The sequence below is a fragment of the Linepithema humile genome, chromosome 6 (assembly GCF_040581485.1).
Source record: "Linepithema humile isolate Giens D197 chromosome 6, Lhum_UNIL_v1.0, whole genome shotgun sequence".
Taxonomy (NCBI): Eukaryota; Metazoa; Arthropoda; class Insecta; order Hymenoptera; family Formicidae; genus Linepithema; species Linepithema humile.
Genome location: NC_090133.1, coordinates 22,623,285 through 22,643,759, shown reverse-complemented (window position 1 = coordinate 22,643,759; position 20,475 = coordinate 22,623,285). Strand labels below are relative to the sequence as shown.

At 37.7% G+C, this 20,475-nt stretch overlaps 2 protein-coding genes across 8 annotated transcripts in view; one reads left to right on the top strand and one right to left on the bottom strand.

The window, feature by feature from the left end:
- LOC105672942 (uncharacterized) overlaps nt 1–20,475 on the top strand; it is a 131,160-nt gene that overhangs the window by 28,575 nt on the left and 82,110 nt on the right. Inside the window, exon 3 of the mRNA XM_012368221.2 lies at nt 18,463–18,609. The gene's annotated coding sequence lies outside the window, so the exon portion shown is untranslated. The remainder of the gene's footprint in view (nt 1–18,462; nt 18,610–20,475) is intronic.
- Nucleotides 7,359–20,475, bottom strand: part of jp (junctophilin) — a 37,336-nt gene continuing 24,219 nt past the window's right edge. For 5 of the 7 annotated variants that reach the window (XM_067357097.1, XM_067357096.1, XM_067357098.1 and 2 more), the window contains 4 exons: nt 20,316–20,456; nt 19,913–20,156; nt 11,113–11,322; nt 7,359–10,716 (listed from right to left, as the gene is read on the bottom strand). In XM_067357097.1, coding sequence (XP_067213198.1) covers nt 10,630–10,716; nt 11,113–11,322; nt 19,913–20,156; nt 20,316–20,456 — 682 coding nt within the window. In that variant the 3' untranslated portion in view covers nt 7,359–10,629. Of the gene's footprint in view, nt 10,717–11,112; nt 11,323–13,003; nt 13,176–13,287; nt 18,517–19,912; nt 20,157–20,315; nt 20,457–20,475 lie in introns of those variants that run through there. The other 2 variants (XM_067357102.1, XM_012368218.2) reach the window with 2 other exon arrangements.

Genomic DNA, 20,475 nt, shown 5'->3' with positions numbered 1-20,475 from the left:
GCAACTTTTCGGGGACAAAAATAAAAAAATACCTCTTTTTTTCTGCTCGGTTTTCTCATTTTTTAAACCATGCATACAATGAAGAAAATATTACCAATAGGAATAATTTTACATATTTGTATCTCATGCATTCATAATCAGATATCACAACTGTATGTGTTATATTTTATGTTTAACATTTCGTCATTTTTGTTTCTAATTCCTATTCCCAATAGTTTTTTTTTTTTTTTTTTCATTTTACGCACGGCTTTATTTTGATAGCAAAATAAAAATATACAAGAAAAATGGAGAAAAATCTGAATTTGAAGCATAATAGATTAAGATTTTATTCTCTCTTTCTACTTCAGTTGATTTGAAGTTCAATTTAAAAATTGAATTTTATTTATATTTAAAATTATGTTTTCAGAAATATTTTAAGAATATATATAAAAAAGCATGAAGAATTGATTAATTTTATTTAATTTAATGATGAAAATGGCCCAAAGTTACAATTTCGTGTAAAGGACTAAAATTTTGATAACATTTGAAATATTTCCGAAAATATAATCACCCAGGCACAACACGTATGTCTTAAAAACATGTAAAAATGTCTGAAAAAATGCCGTCTTTCAGATATCTTTCAGACACGTGTTGTTTGAATAGTTATCTAAATTACAGGAAACTATTAGACGGTAATTAAACTTGCTATTAGCGTAGCTAACATATCTAAACAATTCATCAGTATATTTGCGCTATAGTATTGCGTTAAACATCGACACTGCAAGTCGATGCCAGCGAACGCATGCGTCGTTCTTTTGTTGCGTTGCTAATAAATATGCCTGAAAACACTAATGCTGGCTGACCAACCAATTTAAATAGTTAATTTTTCCTCTTTTATAATATATTTATGCTATATATATCACAGACGCTCTCTGAGATCGATAGAGATGATCTAATTAGATGAATTGTATTCTCCGCGCATTTTAATATACCTAAAGTTCATAGCATTTGCGCCAATTTTGAACGCGCAATTCTGTACGTGCTTGATTCAGCCTGACAGCACTGCTTCAGCTGTTCGATCGTTCTGTCACGTTTGCGCGACCTCGAGACGCAACTGTCTTTGTTCTTTCTACACTTCTGACGCTACAACAAAGCGTACGCCGAAGCGTGCGATGAATGGAAGATATCGTCAAGACTTTCGAACGAGCTCAACCAGCGGAGACTGCTCGTTGCGTTTGTTTACTCTCCGCCACGCGGATCGATATCTGCACATCCCGTATCCATGAGAAATACTCTCCCCCTCTTTCCCGCCTGCGCGATACCTACGAACACGAGGATTCCTCGAGATCCGAAAATATCGTTACTTCCGAAAATAACGCGATTGCCAACAGAATCTGTAATCGCTCGCGCATATTGCGTGAGGTTCGACGACATGTTCGGAGCAAAGATGACGATGCTGTTACGTTTATGGCGACAGCGAATTTAGCAACATTTTCTAGAACTAGAAAGTAAAAAGCGCGACGCACAAGAAATATACGCGGATTATGTCAATTCTACTTCGTCGTGACGTCGAATGATGCAATAAACAAGAAACGAGCGATCAGCTCTTCGTATTATTTTTATGATGGCCAATTTATCTGACTTAGACTTTGTTTCTATCAAACTTTAAGAAGCTAAAGTACTTATTACATTTTTATCAAACTGAATGAGATATTGTATTACGAAACTTTTGTCTTTTTTACTAAACGCTATTCAAGGACAATTGGAAGTAAAAGCAAACTTCACGAAATACCGTTAAGTCGACCCAAAAAATTCGGCAATTGCCGCATCTTTGCGATGCGCACGACGATGCCCGTGATTCACAGATAATTAGAATACAATGGCAAGTCTAGACATATTGAATTTTAATTCGAATGCGTAAGCGCGTTTACTGCGTCGCGAATAGTTCGACGCAGTAAAGGCCGATCTTGGCATCGTAATTGCACGTGGCAGCTGATAAGGATGTCGTGCTCGTGCTAAATATGAGGCACGAGGAAAGCTCTGCGTATAATAATACGCAATCCTATGCTACAGATATCGAACGCGAAATACATTCCGAAAATATACAAATATTATATCAATTCACACGTAGTGCTGTTGTGAATGTCAATTGTAAATACGCATTGGAGATAATTTCAGAAAGATTTATACACAAAGGAGATAATATTTCGGTATTAGTCATGTGATATCGCCCGTCAAGAATCGCCAATACTTTAAAGTTGCGCGTCGGGTTCGGATATACCCACATTGATGCGTATATCGCGTACGTCACCGATCGGCGTTTTGCCGAATTCTTCGAAATACGTGTCAGTCGTTACCCTCGTGATACCGCTTACTACGTCGGAACAGATAAGCGCGATCGTGGCAGAACGCGCGAATTTAATTTCGCGTAAATGAATTAAATGATGATCCCCCAGAGCCGTGCCAATTTCAATCAATTTGTCCTCGAACAAGACCACACGGTCATCGTCGATCATTAATGATCATTTCCTCTTTGTAGAAATGCATTCGCTGAAGCGGAGCTCCTTCTTGCTCAGGCGCAGCAATTTCCTAGAATAAAAAATCATATTAATCGATATAAAAGCTTTTAACACAGTTTAAAGAGACAGCTTTCGTCGCGTTTGCCAACTCTTTTGTTCTACTTTCGTCGTCTATATATTATTAATTTGAATACATTTTGTGAATTTTCTGTTTGTCTTGAACTCAATCTTTTTCTTCTCTGATTGCTTCTTATCAAACTGAAGAGGACTCGAAAATTAGGCTAAAATCTCTTTTTATTTTGTTTTAATTAATATCTTTTGCATCTTGACATCCGCGTTTTTTTATTCACTTCTTTTTTGTTGTTTTTTTATTAATTTTATCAACGTTTAGAGATAGTGTGTTAATCAATGCAAGTAGACATATTGATTAATATACTATCTCTAAACGTTGACAAAATTAATAAAAAAAAGAATAATAAAGAGAAAACTGTGAACTATCTACACACTCAATTCTAATGAAACGACACGTTTTGTCATCTCTGACGAATTCTCGCGATCGTATGATTGATAACGATGGAACGGCTTGTACGGAGTAAATATTAACTTTTCTGACGCAATCATACGCTCTCAAGTGAGATTCTGTGATAGATAGATGAAAGAGATATGATATCTTTCCGAAATTTATCTTTTTCCTGCATGCCAAACAAAATATACGTGGTAACGAATGTATATATACTATTAGCACCGTAATAAAAAACAAGGAGAATGATTATTTCAAGAATCAATAAATAGATTTAGTCATAGTAAAATTGTAAAACTTGTTTAGACCTAATGCTGATAAAACCAAGTTTCAATTTTCAAATAGACTAGATACTTCAAAAATCAAGGAAATACTCGTATGTTGGTTGCTGCATTTTTTCGTCATTTATTTATATTAAACAGTTTGACCAAATGTTTTCTATATTTTGATTTTATTACTTTGCTTGTTTATGTTTTTGCGTAATGTTGTAAAATTTATATTTTTTGATCTGTCGACGATTTTGCAATTTTTTTCATACGTTCTTGATCTTAGAATGCAAAAATATGTACCTTTTTTATACTTGGGCGACGCGTTTTTATTCATTCGGATATCTGTGAGTCATTTAGGCATTTTATTTAAATGTCAGAAAAAGTCAGTTGTGATTTCTACTAGACTCAGGATCTATACATATTAAATAGAAAGGTATCAGCTCAATTTATTGTCATGGTTTATTCTTTAAAAAAATTCCAAGTCTGAATAAGGTTAAAATACCTGGAATAATACATAAGACAAAGAAACAAAACGAAAACCAGAGACAAATCTGTTGATCCTTTGTTTCTTCTGCTTTATCGTAAGCGCGCGTAATGACGAAATGACAAAGAGAGAAATCTAACATAAGCGTACGAATCGCACGTGGAAGAGTCGCACGATTAATTCACTCGTCGAGAGAAAGGATGATCGAGAGTAAAGAGTGCGCACGGATGACGGAGAGAGCGTTTCTGCGTCTCTCTCTCCGCTCGTGGAAATGAAAGCAGCTCTCGAGGCAGCGACGCGATTGTATACACAGCATACATGAGGTTTCCTTATGCTCTGGCTCTATCTTCTCTCTCACTTTTCTCTCCCCCCCTCCTCCCCACCCCTTTCCTCACTCTGTCGTTCTTTTCTTCCCCTCCCAAACGAAGGTCTCAACTCACAATCAGTCAGCTGTGTAGCACGCGAGTCGCGGGAGAATCATGCAGGAGGTGCGTGAACAGAGCGAGGTCAGCTTACGCACGTGTGTATCGTGCGTGGCGCTCACAATATGCATATACGATCTAGGCCCATTTGATCATTGGCGTATGTGTCATTGTATATAGTTGCAAATTTATTACCGCCCTGAATCCTACAATTGGGTATAATTATATCAAAAGAAGTTAATTTTAGAACACAGTTTTTCGAAGTTTTCGAAACTACGATTATTAAAAAGAATTTCACGCTACTGTTAATCTTAAAGTAAAATAAGTGTCGTTTGACACACCGTAACAATTGCTTTTTTATTGTTAAGATTCTTCATTAATTTTGAAAACAGTTTGAGTCGTTGAGGTATCAAAAACATTTTCTTATTATACTCGAAAAATTCTACAATCACAAAAAAGATTTACATTGTAAGAGTAAATGTTTGGGAAAATATTTTGTTACATAATGAAAAAAATATTTTTTAACATGTACTAAAGTCAAAATATTTCTCAAAATAAAAATATATAATTTAACCCATTTTTAGATTGGACAAGCTGTGTTGCTACCCTTCGTACTTTAGGATAACAATGGATTTAGTAAAAGGTCGATGACCGACTCACATGGCATTTTCTCGAGACGGGATACAAACGCGATCGATACCGAGGTTGATGACCCAGAAAATGCTGGATAATTTTACAATACAAACGCTATTATACGAATGAGATACGAGCGAAAAATCAAAGCGAATCAATAACGAACGAAATAATATCCTTATCGTGTAACGATGCAATTACAAAAAGAATGATAGAATTTTACAATGCTTTGACCATCGCCTGAACATTCTTCTTAGCGAAAATAATTTACTCTTATCTTATTGTTAGCCTTTTTTTCTAATTTTATCATTTGCATATTACGCCACTGATTAGTAGCATTATAAACGAAGTCCTATTCTTGTTGGGTTATCGGCCGCGTTGTATATCGTTTATTCGCGCGGTGTCGGCGGTGTGTAAGCGATATAGTGACGATATAGCATAGCGGAAAAAAATCGAGGGAGATAAGAGATAAGGAGCGATGTGTCGCACGCATAATGCGTCGCGCGGAAAGTACATTGCGCTCAATTCCACTTTCGAGCTCGCATTTCTTCGAATTGCGATTACATTTTGATAAGATTTCGAATTGCGTTCCTAGACGACCTCGCGAGCCACTGGGCCAAATATTTAACGAGCGGCGCGAACGAGAGTATGGAAATTATCTTAGGCGACCTCAATCCCCATCTCATCTGCGCATTAAGCGGCTGCGAGCAATCTATTCGGGCTAAATCGAATAAAGGATGAAGAAAAAATGAAGAAGAGACAGTTGAAGAAGTACAAATTTCCGGTGAATTCTTCGTTTATGTTTCTCGTTTTGTTTCGATAAATTTTTCCATTTTTAATATATAAATGAAAACTATATAATTTTTTTATATAAACACTTCAAAGAAATAATTTTCAAAATTTCTAAAACAGTGAAAAATGAGTTTATCTCATAAACTCTAATAAAATGTAGACCGATTCTTCGACCGAGCGATAGTATTCGCGTTCACGAATGTCGGTGAGCAAAGATCGCCTAAAATTAGAAACCGCTTGTTGTCGTTGCGTAGACGTTTTAGCTAAGACGACGTCGAGTATTAACAAAACCGATTGTAATCGGTTCTCTTCCATATGTCTCGTCACAATTATTGCACTGTTTAATAGGTGACGTGACTGCGGTACTCGTTCTCTCCACTTGTTAAACGGTTAGTTAGAGTGCGCTCTTTATTTCGCCATTATCACCTGCTCACCGATCACACGTCATGATAAAGCGACCTGTCGAACGGCTGACTCTACGAACCGCAGGCACGAATTGCAGATACCACTCGAGGCCACTCGCCTTCTTTGTTAGCCGCGACGATACATCCGATACGAACCATCGCTTCGCTTTCTGAACGCCAATTAGCATTCATTTCTGACTCATTTCTGTCAGCTGTTAATTTGCAAATATTTTTTCAAAATTTTCTCGCGAATCGTGCATCGTGGCGTTGTCGAGTACATTCGATCTTCCGCGTAAATATTAGAGACTACTTACCAACTTGTTTTTTTACCGATAATTTACTTGCGGTCGACAATGCTTCATTAAAACTATTTTTCATAAATGAAAATGCTTATACATACAACGACATATGCTCATGAAAAATGATTAGCGTTCATCGGTCGACCGTGTTCCGTTTGACATTCGCTGCTCGAATGACGTTGACACCGGTAATAGACGGCGTGTATTAGAGACGCAGTCTCGTTTTACGCATGACGCAACAACGCTACCGCGCAAAAAGCGACGGCACGTGTATGTTCATGCAACGGAGGGATGGCACCGCTGCGCTCTTCGATTTATTCTCGATTTATTCTCTTTGCTATGCTGATCCTCATTGTACAACTTGCGACTGACTCGACTTCAACTAATAGAAGAAATTTCCACTTTTAACACTGCTCCTTAAGATTTTCTAACACATTTAATAAAAACGTACACCGTGAATTCGCTATAATCGTTTTTACTGAGATTAAATACATTGCCAGCGTTTACATGGAACACTGAGATCACTTCCGGTATCTATTTACCATATGTATACATATGGCGAGCCAGTGATGGTATTAATGTTGAAAAATATGATTTTAAAGTCGCAATCGGGATTTGTTTACGATTCAATAATGGCTCTGGTAGCTACGTAGATTCGAAGCTCCCGAGATTTGTCGTAAACACACGACATATACGTGCAGAAAGATGTTTATTTTAATTGACGCGATTAGCACGCTTGCAATGTTTACTGCGTGAATTATCGCTCGATTTTGTTGTGATTTTATTCTGTATATATGCAAAAAGAAAAAAGAAAAAACTGCATGTGTGTATTTGCGTTGTGTACACAGGAATAATGGAAACTACCACCTCGCGCGTGAGTTTTCCTCTCTTTAGTTGTACGATAAATCGTCATGCCACTAACGCGATTAACGGCAATCATTCGTTTCATTCACGTTCTTTTCTTTCTGCGACGCGGATAACGGTCGCACGGCAAGGGCGTAACAAAGCGAAATATTGTGATATCAGTAAGAGAACCGTTTATCAGTTATGATACAAGTTTATTGAATCACTTTGCGCAAATTAATAATGATAATGGATTTGCAGTTCTGATGTCGCATATTTTCCAAGGTACCAAAATTACATCCACATCCGTATTTCATTTCGAGTATTCACATAATCTGCGATATGATAATAATAGTAATAATAATCGTAATAATAATAATAATATAATAATAATAATCGAAATAATAATAATAATAATAACGGGATATGCGCGCGTCAACTGTGATAATAGTCAAGAGATAACAAGTAAAATATATATATATATATATGATCTTATGTATGCATATAGGTATATACATATTATGATGTAACATCGTAAATCGCGAAACCAATTCCCGCATTCGATAAATAAAAGTGTCGTAAAATTTCTTTGATTAGTGATATGGTGACAAAACTGACTCCCGCCTCTCTTCGCTCTTCACTCCAATCTCTTCCTCTTCTCGATACTTTACCAATATTCAATATCAAATTTTCATCTCTTTGATACTAACTAATCGATTTTATATATATATAGTTGCAATATATATACAATACATGACCTCGCAACGGCGGATGTGCGTACGATAATAGGTAGTATATCTATGCGAATGCACCTCGTGACAAAAAGCCGTCGGTCCTTCTCCGGAACGTTTAACATATTTCGTGCCTACGCTCGTCACTTCTTCTACGTAATCTTCTCCTTAATGTAAAAATATTCGCATTTGTTTTTCAATTACACTGGGTTTACGTATGACATTTCAATCTGACATGTTTCTCTTAATTGAGTGTCTTTTTTTTATAACATAATATATCAAAAAAAATTTTTCAATTAAAATTACAATTGTATTTATTACTGTCAAGTCGACGCAAGTCAAATAGATGGCAAACGCAAATCCAGCATTACGAATCTGATAATCCTGTGAACGAGTTCGTTCGATTTGTTTTTTTGTTCGTTAATTATTTCTCTCTTGTGCTGTTCGCAGTTTTACTGCGAATAGCGTCGAAACGATTGTCTCGATCGAATATTTTATTTTACCATCGAATCATTTCGCGTCGCGTGCTCGAACCAGGCTTAAAGTGTAATCAAATGCGAATGCGTTTTTGACTGTGTCGTAAATCGAATTTACTCACGCGGAAGTATACTGGTTATGTCATTGGCACTGTCGAAACAGGATAGGAAGCTTACAGGTTTTGCTGTGTGAAACAAAGCGAGATCTCTTGAATGAAAAAACGATCTCGACAATTCGGTCTTCGCTTTTTTCCGCCCAACTTGCATCGAGAGCGCGAAAACGGTATCGCGTAGTATAGACAAACTCTGCGCAATCGACGTTTCAATGATTATTTACAAATTTACCTAGAGATATACAAGCTATGCCCTTGAGACTAGAAAAATTCGATCGCTCGTGCGCAGAAAAGCTGATCGATTTATCACGAAATTGTGGGAGAGGAAACACGAGATACGAGACAGCTCTCTCGCGTTTGTATTGTATTTTAAAACACGACATTGTAGATTTTTGATTGTAGATGGATCCAAGCACTTATCTTTCGAACACTACTGTTACTGATAATTCTTTTCTTCTGAAGTGTCTATGTTGCGATCTTGTCAAAAACTAAAATCGTATTAAGTTGTCGTTTTTAGTTACGTCTCTAATTTTGATGCTTGAGAGATACTTCTACAAAAATCGTTGCTTACACATACAAAGATTGCGATTTTACATCTTGATAAGTGATGTTATCGCGATTGTATGTGACTCGATTACATGAGTCATCTGCATTTTAACGTTAATATAATATTTATCAATGTAAAGTATCAATGTAAAACAACTTTTTACGCTGACATTTAGAATCGCGTAATTTTCGGTCTCTCACAAAAGCGAAGCCGTGTCTGTAGCGAAAACTTCTGTATCTTAACTTGTGCGCGTCTTAGCGTCGAATGTAGACCATTTTTTGACTATCGGCTCGTCAGAGGGCTCCATAATTGAGACGATGCGATAAAGGATTCAAATCTCAGTTGTCGATATCCAACGATAGTAATTGTAACTATAATATTACGCGGAGCTTGTAAAAGTTAGAGGACTACGAACATTCTACGTCTTTCCTTTACAATAATCTTACGCTTTTTACAAGTTTACTGCAATTGTTCGGAAACAATACTATAAATGCTCGGATGCGCGTTAATTGTTGCGCGAATTGTCCTACCTTTTACATCGCGCGTCGGCATCACGGCTACAATTACGATCATTGCTACTTTACAATCACTACGTTTATAGAAACAGTTGCAAATATAATTCAACGTTGAATACTGCTTTAAATCGAACAGTGTCAGCCTTAATACTTGGGAATTATTTGAAAGAATTCACGGCGCAAGTAATTAATTTGTGCAAAGTCTATTAGATGAAAATTCGATCGTCGCTGTTACTGCGCTCGAGCTAATCATCAGGAAAGAAAAAATTATGACTAATGAAGGATTCGTATGTGCGCACCGCGTCGGGTACGATCGACTGCTCGGGGGTATCCTCGATCTACCTTTACAAGAAGTATTATTAAAGTATTTGGTGTAAAAATAGGTATGATACACAGGCGTGTTGGGAGTACGCAACGCGCTCCCTTTTTCCAAAAGATATCTTTTTCCTGCGCACAGGACAAACTGCGCTCGGAAGTTTCATCGCTTGTTTCTTTTTCAAAAATTTTGTAAATATTAATATGAATTAAAAAGAACTTAAGCGCCGCGTTTTCGAACCACAGAAAACTTCATAGGCAAATTGAAATCTTGTTTTCACCGTGTGAGCTCTGCGAAAACGCATTGAAACTCTGTCGAACTATATTGTTCGTATTTTTTTTCGACGCTTAAGCCCTTTTTAATTTACAACATTCAAAAGTGAATCTTATAGATCTTATAGATCCTCTCCAAAAGAATATTCTTGTCTCAGTGTTGCTCCCTTTGCGTTGCTCGTTTATCCTCGCGATCATTCGAAACTCGACTACAATCGTTTTCACGCGACAAAATCCTCGCCAAAGTCGATCTCTTTCGGGTTCTCTTTTCACGTCGGCTCCGATCTAAAATTTTCGCCTTCGCAAAACGCTCGCGACGCGTAAGACCGAGTGAATCGCTCAGGAAAGTCGCTTTCAGCGATTCTTGGTACGGCCACATTCTTCGTCGCGCCGTATCGAAATTCTGGCTCGATGGCGACCCAAGGCGTCGCGATGCCGCCGTAGGTCTCAGGTCACGTCCACTACGAGTCCGTGAACCCGATCGTCGGCTGGTTGCTACGTCAGCAGCTTAAAGAACATCAAAGCTAGGGATATGTTGATGAAGAGCACCAGCATCACGAGCTGTTGCCGGGAGAACCAGTCCTGGAAATATAAAACATTATATTAAATGTTTTTTTCTCGAGTGCAGCTTAATCGCGTCATCGATGATGCCACTCGGAGTTAGAGCCAAGGATTCAACGAGGACGCGAATGATTCATATCGACGATTTATATATGAAAGTGTTTTTGCACGCGATGGTATTACGGTAGTTTAACGTATCGAGAAATTATCGAGCGGATGTTGATTTTGAAACTTTGCGCGAAAGTTGATCTTTCCGTAGTGCGTTGTTTATTTTCCACGGCATTTCTCAGCATTCAAGTCGGGACGCAGGATCGAAAATAAACTGTAACTCTGCCAAATTTCTGTCGTCTTTTGAAACCGCCGCGCTATTGTCAACATCGGCGGCAATTTCGACAGGCAGGCCTGGAGGATACTTACTTTAACCTGAGGACTGACTAAGTATAAAAGCGGATTGGCCCTGAGCCTCTCGCTCTCGTCGATCTGTCTGCGGATTTCCTCTCTCCTCATACTGCTCAGGATACTGACTTCTTCTCTTGATAACGGCGCTGTGGCCGTAAGTTGAATCGGCTGCGCTACGTCCGGCAGTGACTTCTTCCGTTGAAGTGGCATTGCCGCCGCCGGCATCGCCTGCACGGAAAAAATAAACGAGAAACAAAAAGAGAGAGATGGGCCTCGAACACGAATAATTATCGATGTGTACATCAATATATCTAAAGTCGTGTATCTAAAGTCGTGTATATAGTAATCAAACGGATAAGTATACAGCGGAAAGAGAAAAAGAACAAAACTATTATCAGGCAATAATAACGTACTTCTGGATGTACTTTTAATAAGGCGGGAGTAATATTAAGTCAACTAGTGAGGTGGAGGTTCAGTTAATTCGATCAAACATCATACTTTCAAAGTTTCCATTGTTCGAGAATCGGTTTCGTGAATATATAATGTGCATTAATCTATCGACACATTTGATCAAATTAAAATAATTTAATATTTACTTTATAAGATAAACTAATTTTCAAGACCAGTTTGAGCAAACTTGTGCACTATTTGAAAACTAATTCAATGTGTTTGTACTGTACTCTTTGTAATTTTTCTTTTATATCAATACACCATCTCTGTAATTATAATAAATGTAAGCGAGTGTTTTTTTTTTAATCATTCGTGCAACTCGCGTAACGTCAGAACAGTTAGACAAGCTCTATTTTATTCTGCGAGATTTTTCCATTGAATTTTCAATCACTGTCTAAAGAAAGATCGTTAGTCTGAAATTAGTTAGCTGCCATCCTGGCAGCATTCTTCACGAAACCGATCCGAGCCGGAATTGTGTTAGTAAAATCCTGGGATCACTCGTTTTGTTAATTTGGCATTTTGTATAGGCTCAACGGGTGGGCGAGGAAACAGATAAAGTATTCCGACGACCGGAAGGAATCTTTGGAACCGTTCCAAAATCGAGGTTTCGAGTATTGTAATTGAGTATTGTAATTTGTAATGGTACAAGGGCAGAAGGTAACCTAATTTCCATCGAAATGGTTCTTATATCGACCTTTGAGACGCGTTCTTAAATAAATAAATTTTTTCATAATATGTGGAAGAAAATATTTTCAATGAAATATTTTGCGGAACTAACAAAAAATTAACGTAAAGAATAATTTTTATTGTAACAATCTAGAACTATCATCATTTGTTTATCCGAGAATTCGCGTGTATATTACCACGACCGTTACGAGAAAATTCTGCATGCGCTCCGCAATCGTGAGATGAGATATTCTAAACGCGTTGCGTGGCAGTTATGCGGCGAGCTTGCCAAAAGTTGCATAATTGCGTACGCCAGATCGCGACAATATACATATAAATGTCGCGTATAATAAATTGCGGCACTGTAAACAGCTTTTTGTCGAGTAGCTTCGCATATCGCGCGTCCTTATTTCTCACGTGTAACCTTCTTAATGAGAATAGCAGTTAAACGACACGCATACTTTCCACGCGCCATATTTACGCAACCTATCGTATTTGCTGACCCTTTCCGATTATTACGCGTTTTACTCGTGACCCCTCGTCGTGTTGCACACTTCGTCGAGCGTGCGTTATCGCTAAGCACAGCTGATTCCATCGTAACCCTCGCAGCCACAAGCAAATAACGTTTTCCCCCGTTCGTTATCTATCGCACTAGTTTTTCTCCTCATCCACGCCATACGTTCTTGAGTAAAAAGAAAAAAACCCCGCTGCAGCCCGTCCTACGTGGACTTTCACGCGTTATTTAACTTGTGCCTGTCGTTAAAATGATGAAATGCAGGCTCGCTTTATGTACCTCCACGGGAGGTGCAACGATCCAGGACTCCGAAGCGCGCCTGGCCATCAGAGCAGGGCTGCATAGCAGCGCCTCCTCCTCTTCGTCAGGCTCGATCCAAAACATATTTCTGTTCTCACAATGATTCGCAGGTAGTCTCAAATCACTTTACGACCTTTCGGCTTTTAGACACCTACGGAGAAGATAATTGTTTCTGTTTGTATATGGCTTTTGTCGCGCTTCATTCTGAATCAATTTGCAAGTTTTTTTGAGTCCGACAAATCTTTATAATTAAATAAACTTACAGTTTGTGTCGTTGAACCGCATTGCTCAATGCGCTCAGTGACGATTGGAAAGAAAGAGTTTCCTTCTATTACAAGTATATGCTTAGTAATCGACTATTATTTGCAAACGAGATAAAGTCTGTTGCACTGTGAGTGAGTTTCACGATTAATCATTCAACTGTCGTTACATGGTCACTCTTGTTCGTCGATACGAAACCAAACTGGAATCGATACAACACTGTTCTCCTTAAAATTGCATTAATTCCGGGTTTATACCGGAAACAATTGTAGCCAGCTGGCGCTTCCGTTCACATCGGGCTCTTTCTCTCGACCGGCTCAGTCTTGTCGTCGCATTCGTAAATAAAATTTGTATGCGCTTATTGTTTGTTATTTTTTTTTTTTTAATGATTATCGTTGCGCGAAAGGGGGAAATCAAAGTGTGCATTACGGATCCGCAGCCTCCTGGTAAGGAAGCCGGGCCGCAGACTGAACGGCCCTGGCTAACACGACCGAAATAGAGCGACGCCCCACTATTTTCGAAATAACTTCACCGAGCGTCGCGACGCTTGTGGAGATTTGTACGGAGACGCTGCCAAAGGCCTGTCGATTCTTGCAGCTCCATGATGTACGGTCTCATAATAGCAGACGCGGTATGGAAAAAGAAACTTGGCCCATGTTGTTTAGTTTGCTGATACTTGGAAATCACTCGACTTCGTCCGAGACACTCTTCTCCTTCAATTTTTACATTTTTATTCTTAAATTTTTCCGTAATAATTTCTTGAATTTAAAGTTAAATTTTTTTCGTGAAATTTAATGCGCAATGCGTTAATTGTGGAACAGTCTTATGCAAATCACGTTGAAATCTAGTCTCGAATTACTTGACTCATACGTTTGGCATGTGAATAAATCCGACCAGAATTTCGGGATTTTCTCGCGCCAAGAAAAGATCCGTCCCACTTATTTGCAATTTCTTTGTCTGTTATTTACCGCATTGCGTGGCGCATTTGACGCTGCAGTTTGGTTGGATGCATCCGCATCAGCGGAAGTAATTCGACTAACGGAGTGTAACATTAATTATCTTGATCTAATCGTGACCTAATTTCCTCAAGACTATTCTCATCATTAATCTGATTCAATTAATGCATGAACATGTAAGCATCATATTTTTTTTTTTTTTTTTCTGAATATAATTATATTTATTTCAATATCTACATTATTCGCGCTGAACCAGATTAACGTTGTCAATATTTCGAAAATGTTAAAAATTTCACGATATTTCTGCGGATTATATATAAATATATAAATCGTTTAGTCCACACTTCAAACTCGACAAATTGTAAGAAATGGTAATGAGGAAATTAATATTAATGCCGAAATTTCCATGACTCCATTTGCGAGCTGCATACAATCACACGACATATTATTGTTTGCGATTCTTCTTTCGTGAATCTCCATATTGCCTACAATTTCGACGGAGCCTATTTTTATATCGCACGCAACTTAGAATATTATTTATATTATTTTATTATGTATAATGCACATATAATACTTTGGCAATCATTAATTGTTTTTCAACGTCCGACAGTTTTATAACAGTATTTATAAACCTTGATGAGAACGAGATCAGTGATTAATAATTATTAATCTTTCTGATAAAAAAAACAATGAAGAGAGACAGTAACAAGTCCGGTTTACGCGATGCTCTTTAATTTGTCATCAGCAACAGCTTATACATGATATACATAAATACATTCAATACATCGAATCAACGTTTGGAATGTTGTTATTTTGCTGACTGAAAATTTGTACAATTTCTACATTAAGATCAATCTTCTCTGGAATCTGGAAATTTCCTGGAATACTGTTATACATCATCTCTATTTCCATCTTTTTCATTTGGTCTTCTATATCTACATCGCTAAGTGTCTAGAAATAATTGTGCATTATCTAACATCTTCAAAAAAAAAAACGTAATCACTCGATTCATTAAATATTTAAAAAAGCTTTCGTAACGTTAAATAAAAGAATACATTTTTCGCAAGATTGGCACTTAAGTGCGAGATTAAGAAATGTACCACTTTCACGTTGACATAGTGTAATTTCTCTTGTAATTTCTCTTTCCGAACAGTCGCGCGGTATTATTGAAAATTCATCATAAGCGAGTAATTTTTGAACACATGGGTAGATTAACGACTTAAGTCAGAATTCAACTGTTTGGGAATGTTGCATTTAAAATTGCATTTACGCGCTATTGCGTTTTATTCGCACAAATCATAAATTCTAATTTCTCGTCGCTTTCTTCTTTCTTTTTTTGTCGCAACTGTCGTTATTGTCGAAATTGTGATTTGTGACTTAAGATGTTAATGTACATATCTTAAAAATTGTTAAATCGGTCCTGTATGAAAATAGTGAGTATTTATAGTTTAATTAAACTTCAAAGTATCTTGTTACACGCTTGTTTGTGCGATTCTCAGTAATTTCTATCGATTAGAATTTCGTATTCCGATTATATAGATTTTTTAACGATTAGGCTCCGTAGCAGATGTTGTCAGCAAAATCATTGACGTTATTGTTCTTAATCTTATTAACGTGCATGATTTCGCCGTGTTATCTGTACATAAATTCAAGTATTAGTCTTATTTATACGGAATGCATTTGGTATGCAATCTGGACGTTTTTACGCGTAAAGAATAGACGGCGTATAAATATACTTAACACAGGCGATCGTAAAAATTGCATTTCCATTTCTCTCGCGTTCCTTCTCTTCCTTTTCATTTCTCGTCATATATAAAATAAGTTCTCGCATTCTCGGCACATATCTTTCTACGCGTTAATAGTGGGCGGCAAAATATTCGTATGCGTGCGCGACGTGTATGAAACAAATAACATACTACACAATGTAACGCGCATATGTACATTAGAAACTGGCACGGCGATTAATATCATAGATTTAATTCAGATTTTGCGTGCTTAAGGCTCGTTTCGTATCGAACGTCCCTCTTTCGAGGCGATTACTTTCATTTTATCAAGTCTCCATCTGCACATCAATATGTATATAGGCTCAAATTCACGACATCGTACAAGCATGCGTTAGAAAAATGTTTCCAATCAGAAAATAAGAAAAAAAAGCGGCATGGAGGCGGTGGATAAGAGAATATCTCATGAAACTCGCCTGAACGCTTGCAATCTCTCGATTATTACGCAGTAATAACGATTAAGTAGTCTCTGCGTGTAATAGCGATAATAATAAATTGAATAAAACTTGATCGAGAGAATTTGAACACAGAAAGGTAAAACGGGACTAACAATATCTGAGAGTGGGTACAAATCGAGCGGTATCGATCGTAGTAAACTAACAATAAGCAAATAATCTAGGTGAGGTAGGTAGCGAATGAGTTCGGAAGAAAGGGATCGAAAGAGATTTCAAATATGACTAAAAAGAAGGTTAAAATAGAATCGAAGAGCAAAAATGGTCCCCGCCTCCACTCCGCGCGCTTACCTTCCGAAGCTCGTTAATTAGCTTGGTTAATGGATGCAATATCGTGTGTTGGTTTTAGCTTCGCGCATATATACGTGCTCGTGTATGTGCGCATCCCATTGACGCAAAAACTTGTATTTGTTCGCGAGAAATGGAATGTCACGTGTCTAGTTGCAAATGGGATTTGTTCACTTTTTAAACTGCTTTATAAAGCGAAAAGTCAACTTGCGTATCATTCCGATTTAGCATAGTCGTTTCTGTGCAAATATCTATGCATATAAGTACATCGTATATCTCCGCGTCTACACAGCCACTCTGTTTATATTTGTCTATACGGTTAAACTTTTGCGCGAATTTACCATCACGCTTAATTAATGTACCGAACGAGAAACTAAATCGAAGGACATTTAATAGTCTCTTTTTGCTAAAAGGAACTGTACAGTGTTACATTATTGTTCGTTGACTGGTCCGTCGATGATTTCGCATGTTATCCAACGATGTAGATCGTATTTCGAATCGATACAATATACGTTTTCAAGCTCAGTTTGCCCATCCTACAGATTGCTCTCGCGTATTATCCTGTTTCTCTATAATGTTTCCCATGTCAACATACACAATCCTTTTTTTCCATCAAGACGAAACACGATCTAAGATATTTTGAAATCTTTAATTCTACTATTTATTTTGGCTATATTTTCATCATTGTTTGTTTAATCCTGGAATGGATTTATGCTCTCTATCGATCATTGCAATGAGTAAAACGAAATATGCTGTACTTTGCAACACGTTGTGCAAGCAGCAAGGTATTTGCATTAGTCATAAACGCTATTGTTAGACTGAAATACAATCACGGGTTCATTCCAAGATTAACATCCATGATCAAATTTGCGGTAACTCTAGATTGTTCGCATGACTAGATGGCGATTCGTGTCGCTCACCAACGCTTACAGTGTTTCCATAGAAAAATAAATTTGTCTTCCATAAATATGCATCGCTCGCTTCGAATACGCTTTCTTTGACCGCGGCTCTATCAATGAGCGTTTTATCACTTAATATTGCGGCAAAGTTAACAGCTAATAGCAATCTACACCAGGTACACAAGTGCCTCTCCCATCAAGCGTCTCACAACGTAGCACGAACATGACTTTTCACGAAAAATGATTGTTATTGAAAAATCCTCTCATTTTCGTATAAGGCCCCACTCTGAAAACCTACATTTTCGACATAAGTCAAGTATAACAAACGCGAAACGCGTAAGCTCCGACGAGTTCAATGAGAATCGAACGAGTCGATTCCGCTAGCGGGCCTGCATAGCTGCATTACCCATAATTTATTATGTAAATATCGTTCAAGTTAATTGCACATGTTTATTAATCAATGCATATTTGTTAGTTAGATAGCATCAAACGTGTTGCGAAAGACTCGTAAATTCATAGAAAAATATCATCGATCTCCGGCGTGCGGAGTATTAAAGAAAGATTTCAGAAATGCGTGTATTAAAGACTGCCCCGGGATAGATTGATTATCAGAACTTAATTCCGAGGTGCGTTTGGTGTCGGGCGGAAATGTCAATCGGGATTGTGTTGCGATTTTCAGCTGATTTGGCTCGAAATGCGACGCGCGCGAGCCTTTCGGAAGCTGCGCTTTTTTTTTTTTTTTTTTTGCTAATCTGCTATTGTACATCGCTTTGTATACATATTTTATACTTATACTTATAGGGTTGCGCGGCCCTTTGACGCTGCGGTGAAGGCGGGGACCGTCCGGTCTGCTTCCTGGGATGGCATGCACAGAACACAGCACAAAACGCCACACAGTTACACAGACAGACAAATAGAGACAGAGAAGAGAAGATACAAATAGATAAGGTAAGCTAGAGAGGTGAGAAAAATCTGAATGAGAAAAAACGGGGGGAAAAATGAGGGTGCGTAAAGAACGCAGGCGAGGTGCAAGAAATATACTAAGAAATGTAAAAAACATGGGGCGAGATGATAACACTCGAGTTATAAAAACAATTTCGTAATTGTTTCTATTCGCAGCAGAGTGATATACGAATGTAATATATTTTTGATAACGTAACGAAGATTTCTAGGGTAGTTCGGAGATTATATGTGGACGTATATGCATACAATCGATCGGACATTATGAATACTAGCTTATTATTCATAATTTCTAGCAGTATACATATCTATTTATCAAAATATGTCTCTACAACAATTAATAATACGTGTAATACGTGAAAAAAGAAACATCTAAATCTAGAAAAAATTGATATTTATCTAAGATTTAAGAAAATCTTGCAAACATGATGCAGTTTTGTCAAATCTATAGTTTGTTACTTTTATGTCTGCTGCAATGAAAAGTTTTATCTAATATTATTCTTGAAAATAATCGAGTATTCTCTTGTTTAACGCATAATGACCGATATTTTCGACGTCGGTTCTTGAAAGATATCTTGTTACGTTTCTTGGCGGAGCAAAGCCAAGCAAAGCGCTTCGCCAAATTGTATAATTTGTTTCCGAATCTTTGTAGTTCGCGAAAAATCTTTTAGAAAATATATCCGCGTAGGAAGTCAAAATTTATTTGAAAAACAAACATCACATTTTTTTGAACTAGATAAATACAGTAATATACTGTATTAAAAAGAGAACTGTGGGAGCATTTATTTTTTTAGAAATATCGGTGCAACACGCACGACTCGAATACAATGAATAATAATATTTGCATAAGTTAAATTTAATTAATTTAAATGTAGTCGGCGACGTCAATGCATGTGAGATCACATCCAATTCTTTTGGTAGAATTCTCTATTCTCTTTCCAACTTAAATCATTAACATCTCAGAGAACACGCATGCTTTATAGATATCTAAAAGACGTCTGAAAAAAATACGGTTTTTTAGATGTCTTTCAGATGTCTTTAAGACGTGTGTGTTGTCTGGAATATCTACAAATGCATATTCAAAAAATATGTGACCATAATTTTTAAAGGACAAGAATTTTTTTTCAAGACAAGTGCGAAGACGTCGTCGGTGCATAAGACGCGTATATGGGTCTACGTACGTTTGTGTACATGGCGAGAATATATGTATATATACATATATACAAGAATATATATATATGTATATGTACAACACATGGCAAAGAGCAAATGTGAGAAAATAAAGACTCACCTTCGGCATAACGCCACCACCACCGCCAATTCCCGACGGTACGCGAGCTACATAGAGACTCTCGGTGCGCTTAGGCTGTCCAGGACTCGGCAACATGTCTTGTCCAAGGCCACGATTCTTTATAAGTGCCCCTTCGAATTGGCTGGGAGTCGGTGCTGCGTAAGTCGGCGTCGCGGCTCCGCTGCCTACTACAGAGCCATTCAGCGGTGTTCCCCCTCGAATCGCGCTCGGAGCCCTCGTCGATCTATTGATCGCACCAAACAATTGTTTTTAACAATAAAAGTGGTTAACTAAAGGAAGACGCAAGCCTAGAATAATATTCGATTGCAGGGAGCAGAATAATATATTCCCGGTTAAAAGAATAAATTTGCATTGAGATGTATTGCCGGGCCATGCTACTCACCTGTCCGGGAGCATATCCGGAAGCGGATTCGATATGGTTTTGTCGACGGATGGCTGTCTTGATCTAGTTAACTGGGAATGCGCTCTAGCATAACGATCTACGGAACTGTCACGACTAGGTGGCCTCTTGTAGTGATCCAGTCTGCCGAGTGCAACATAAC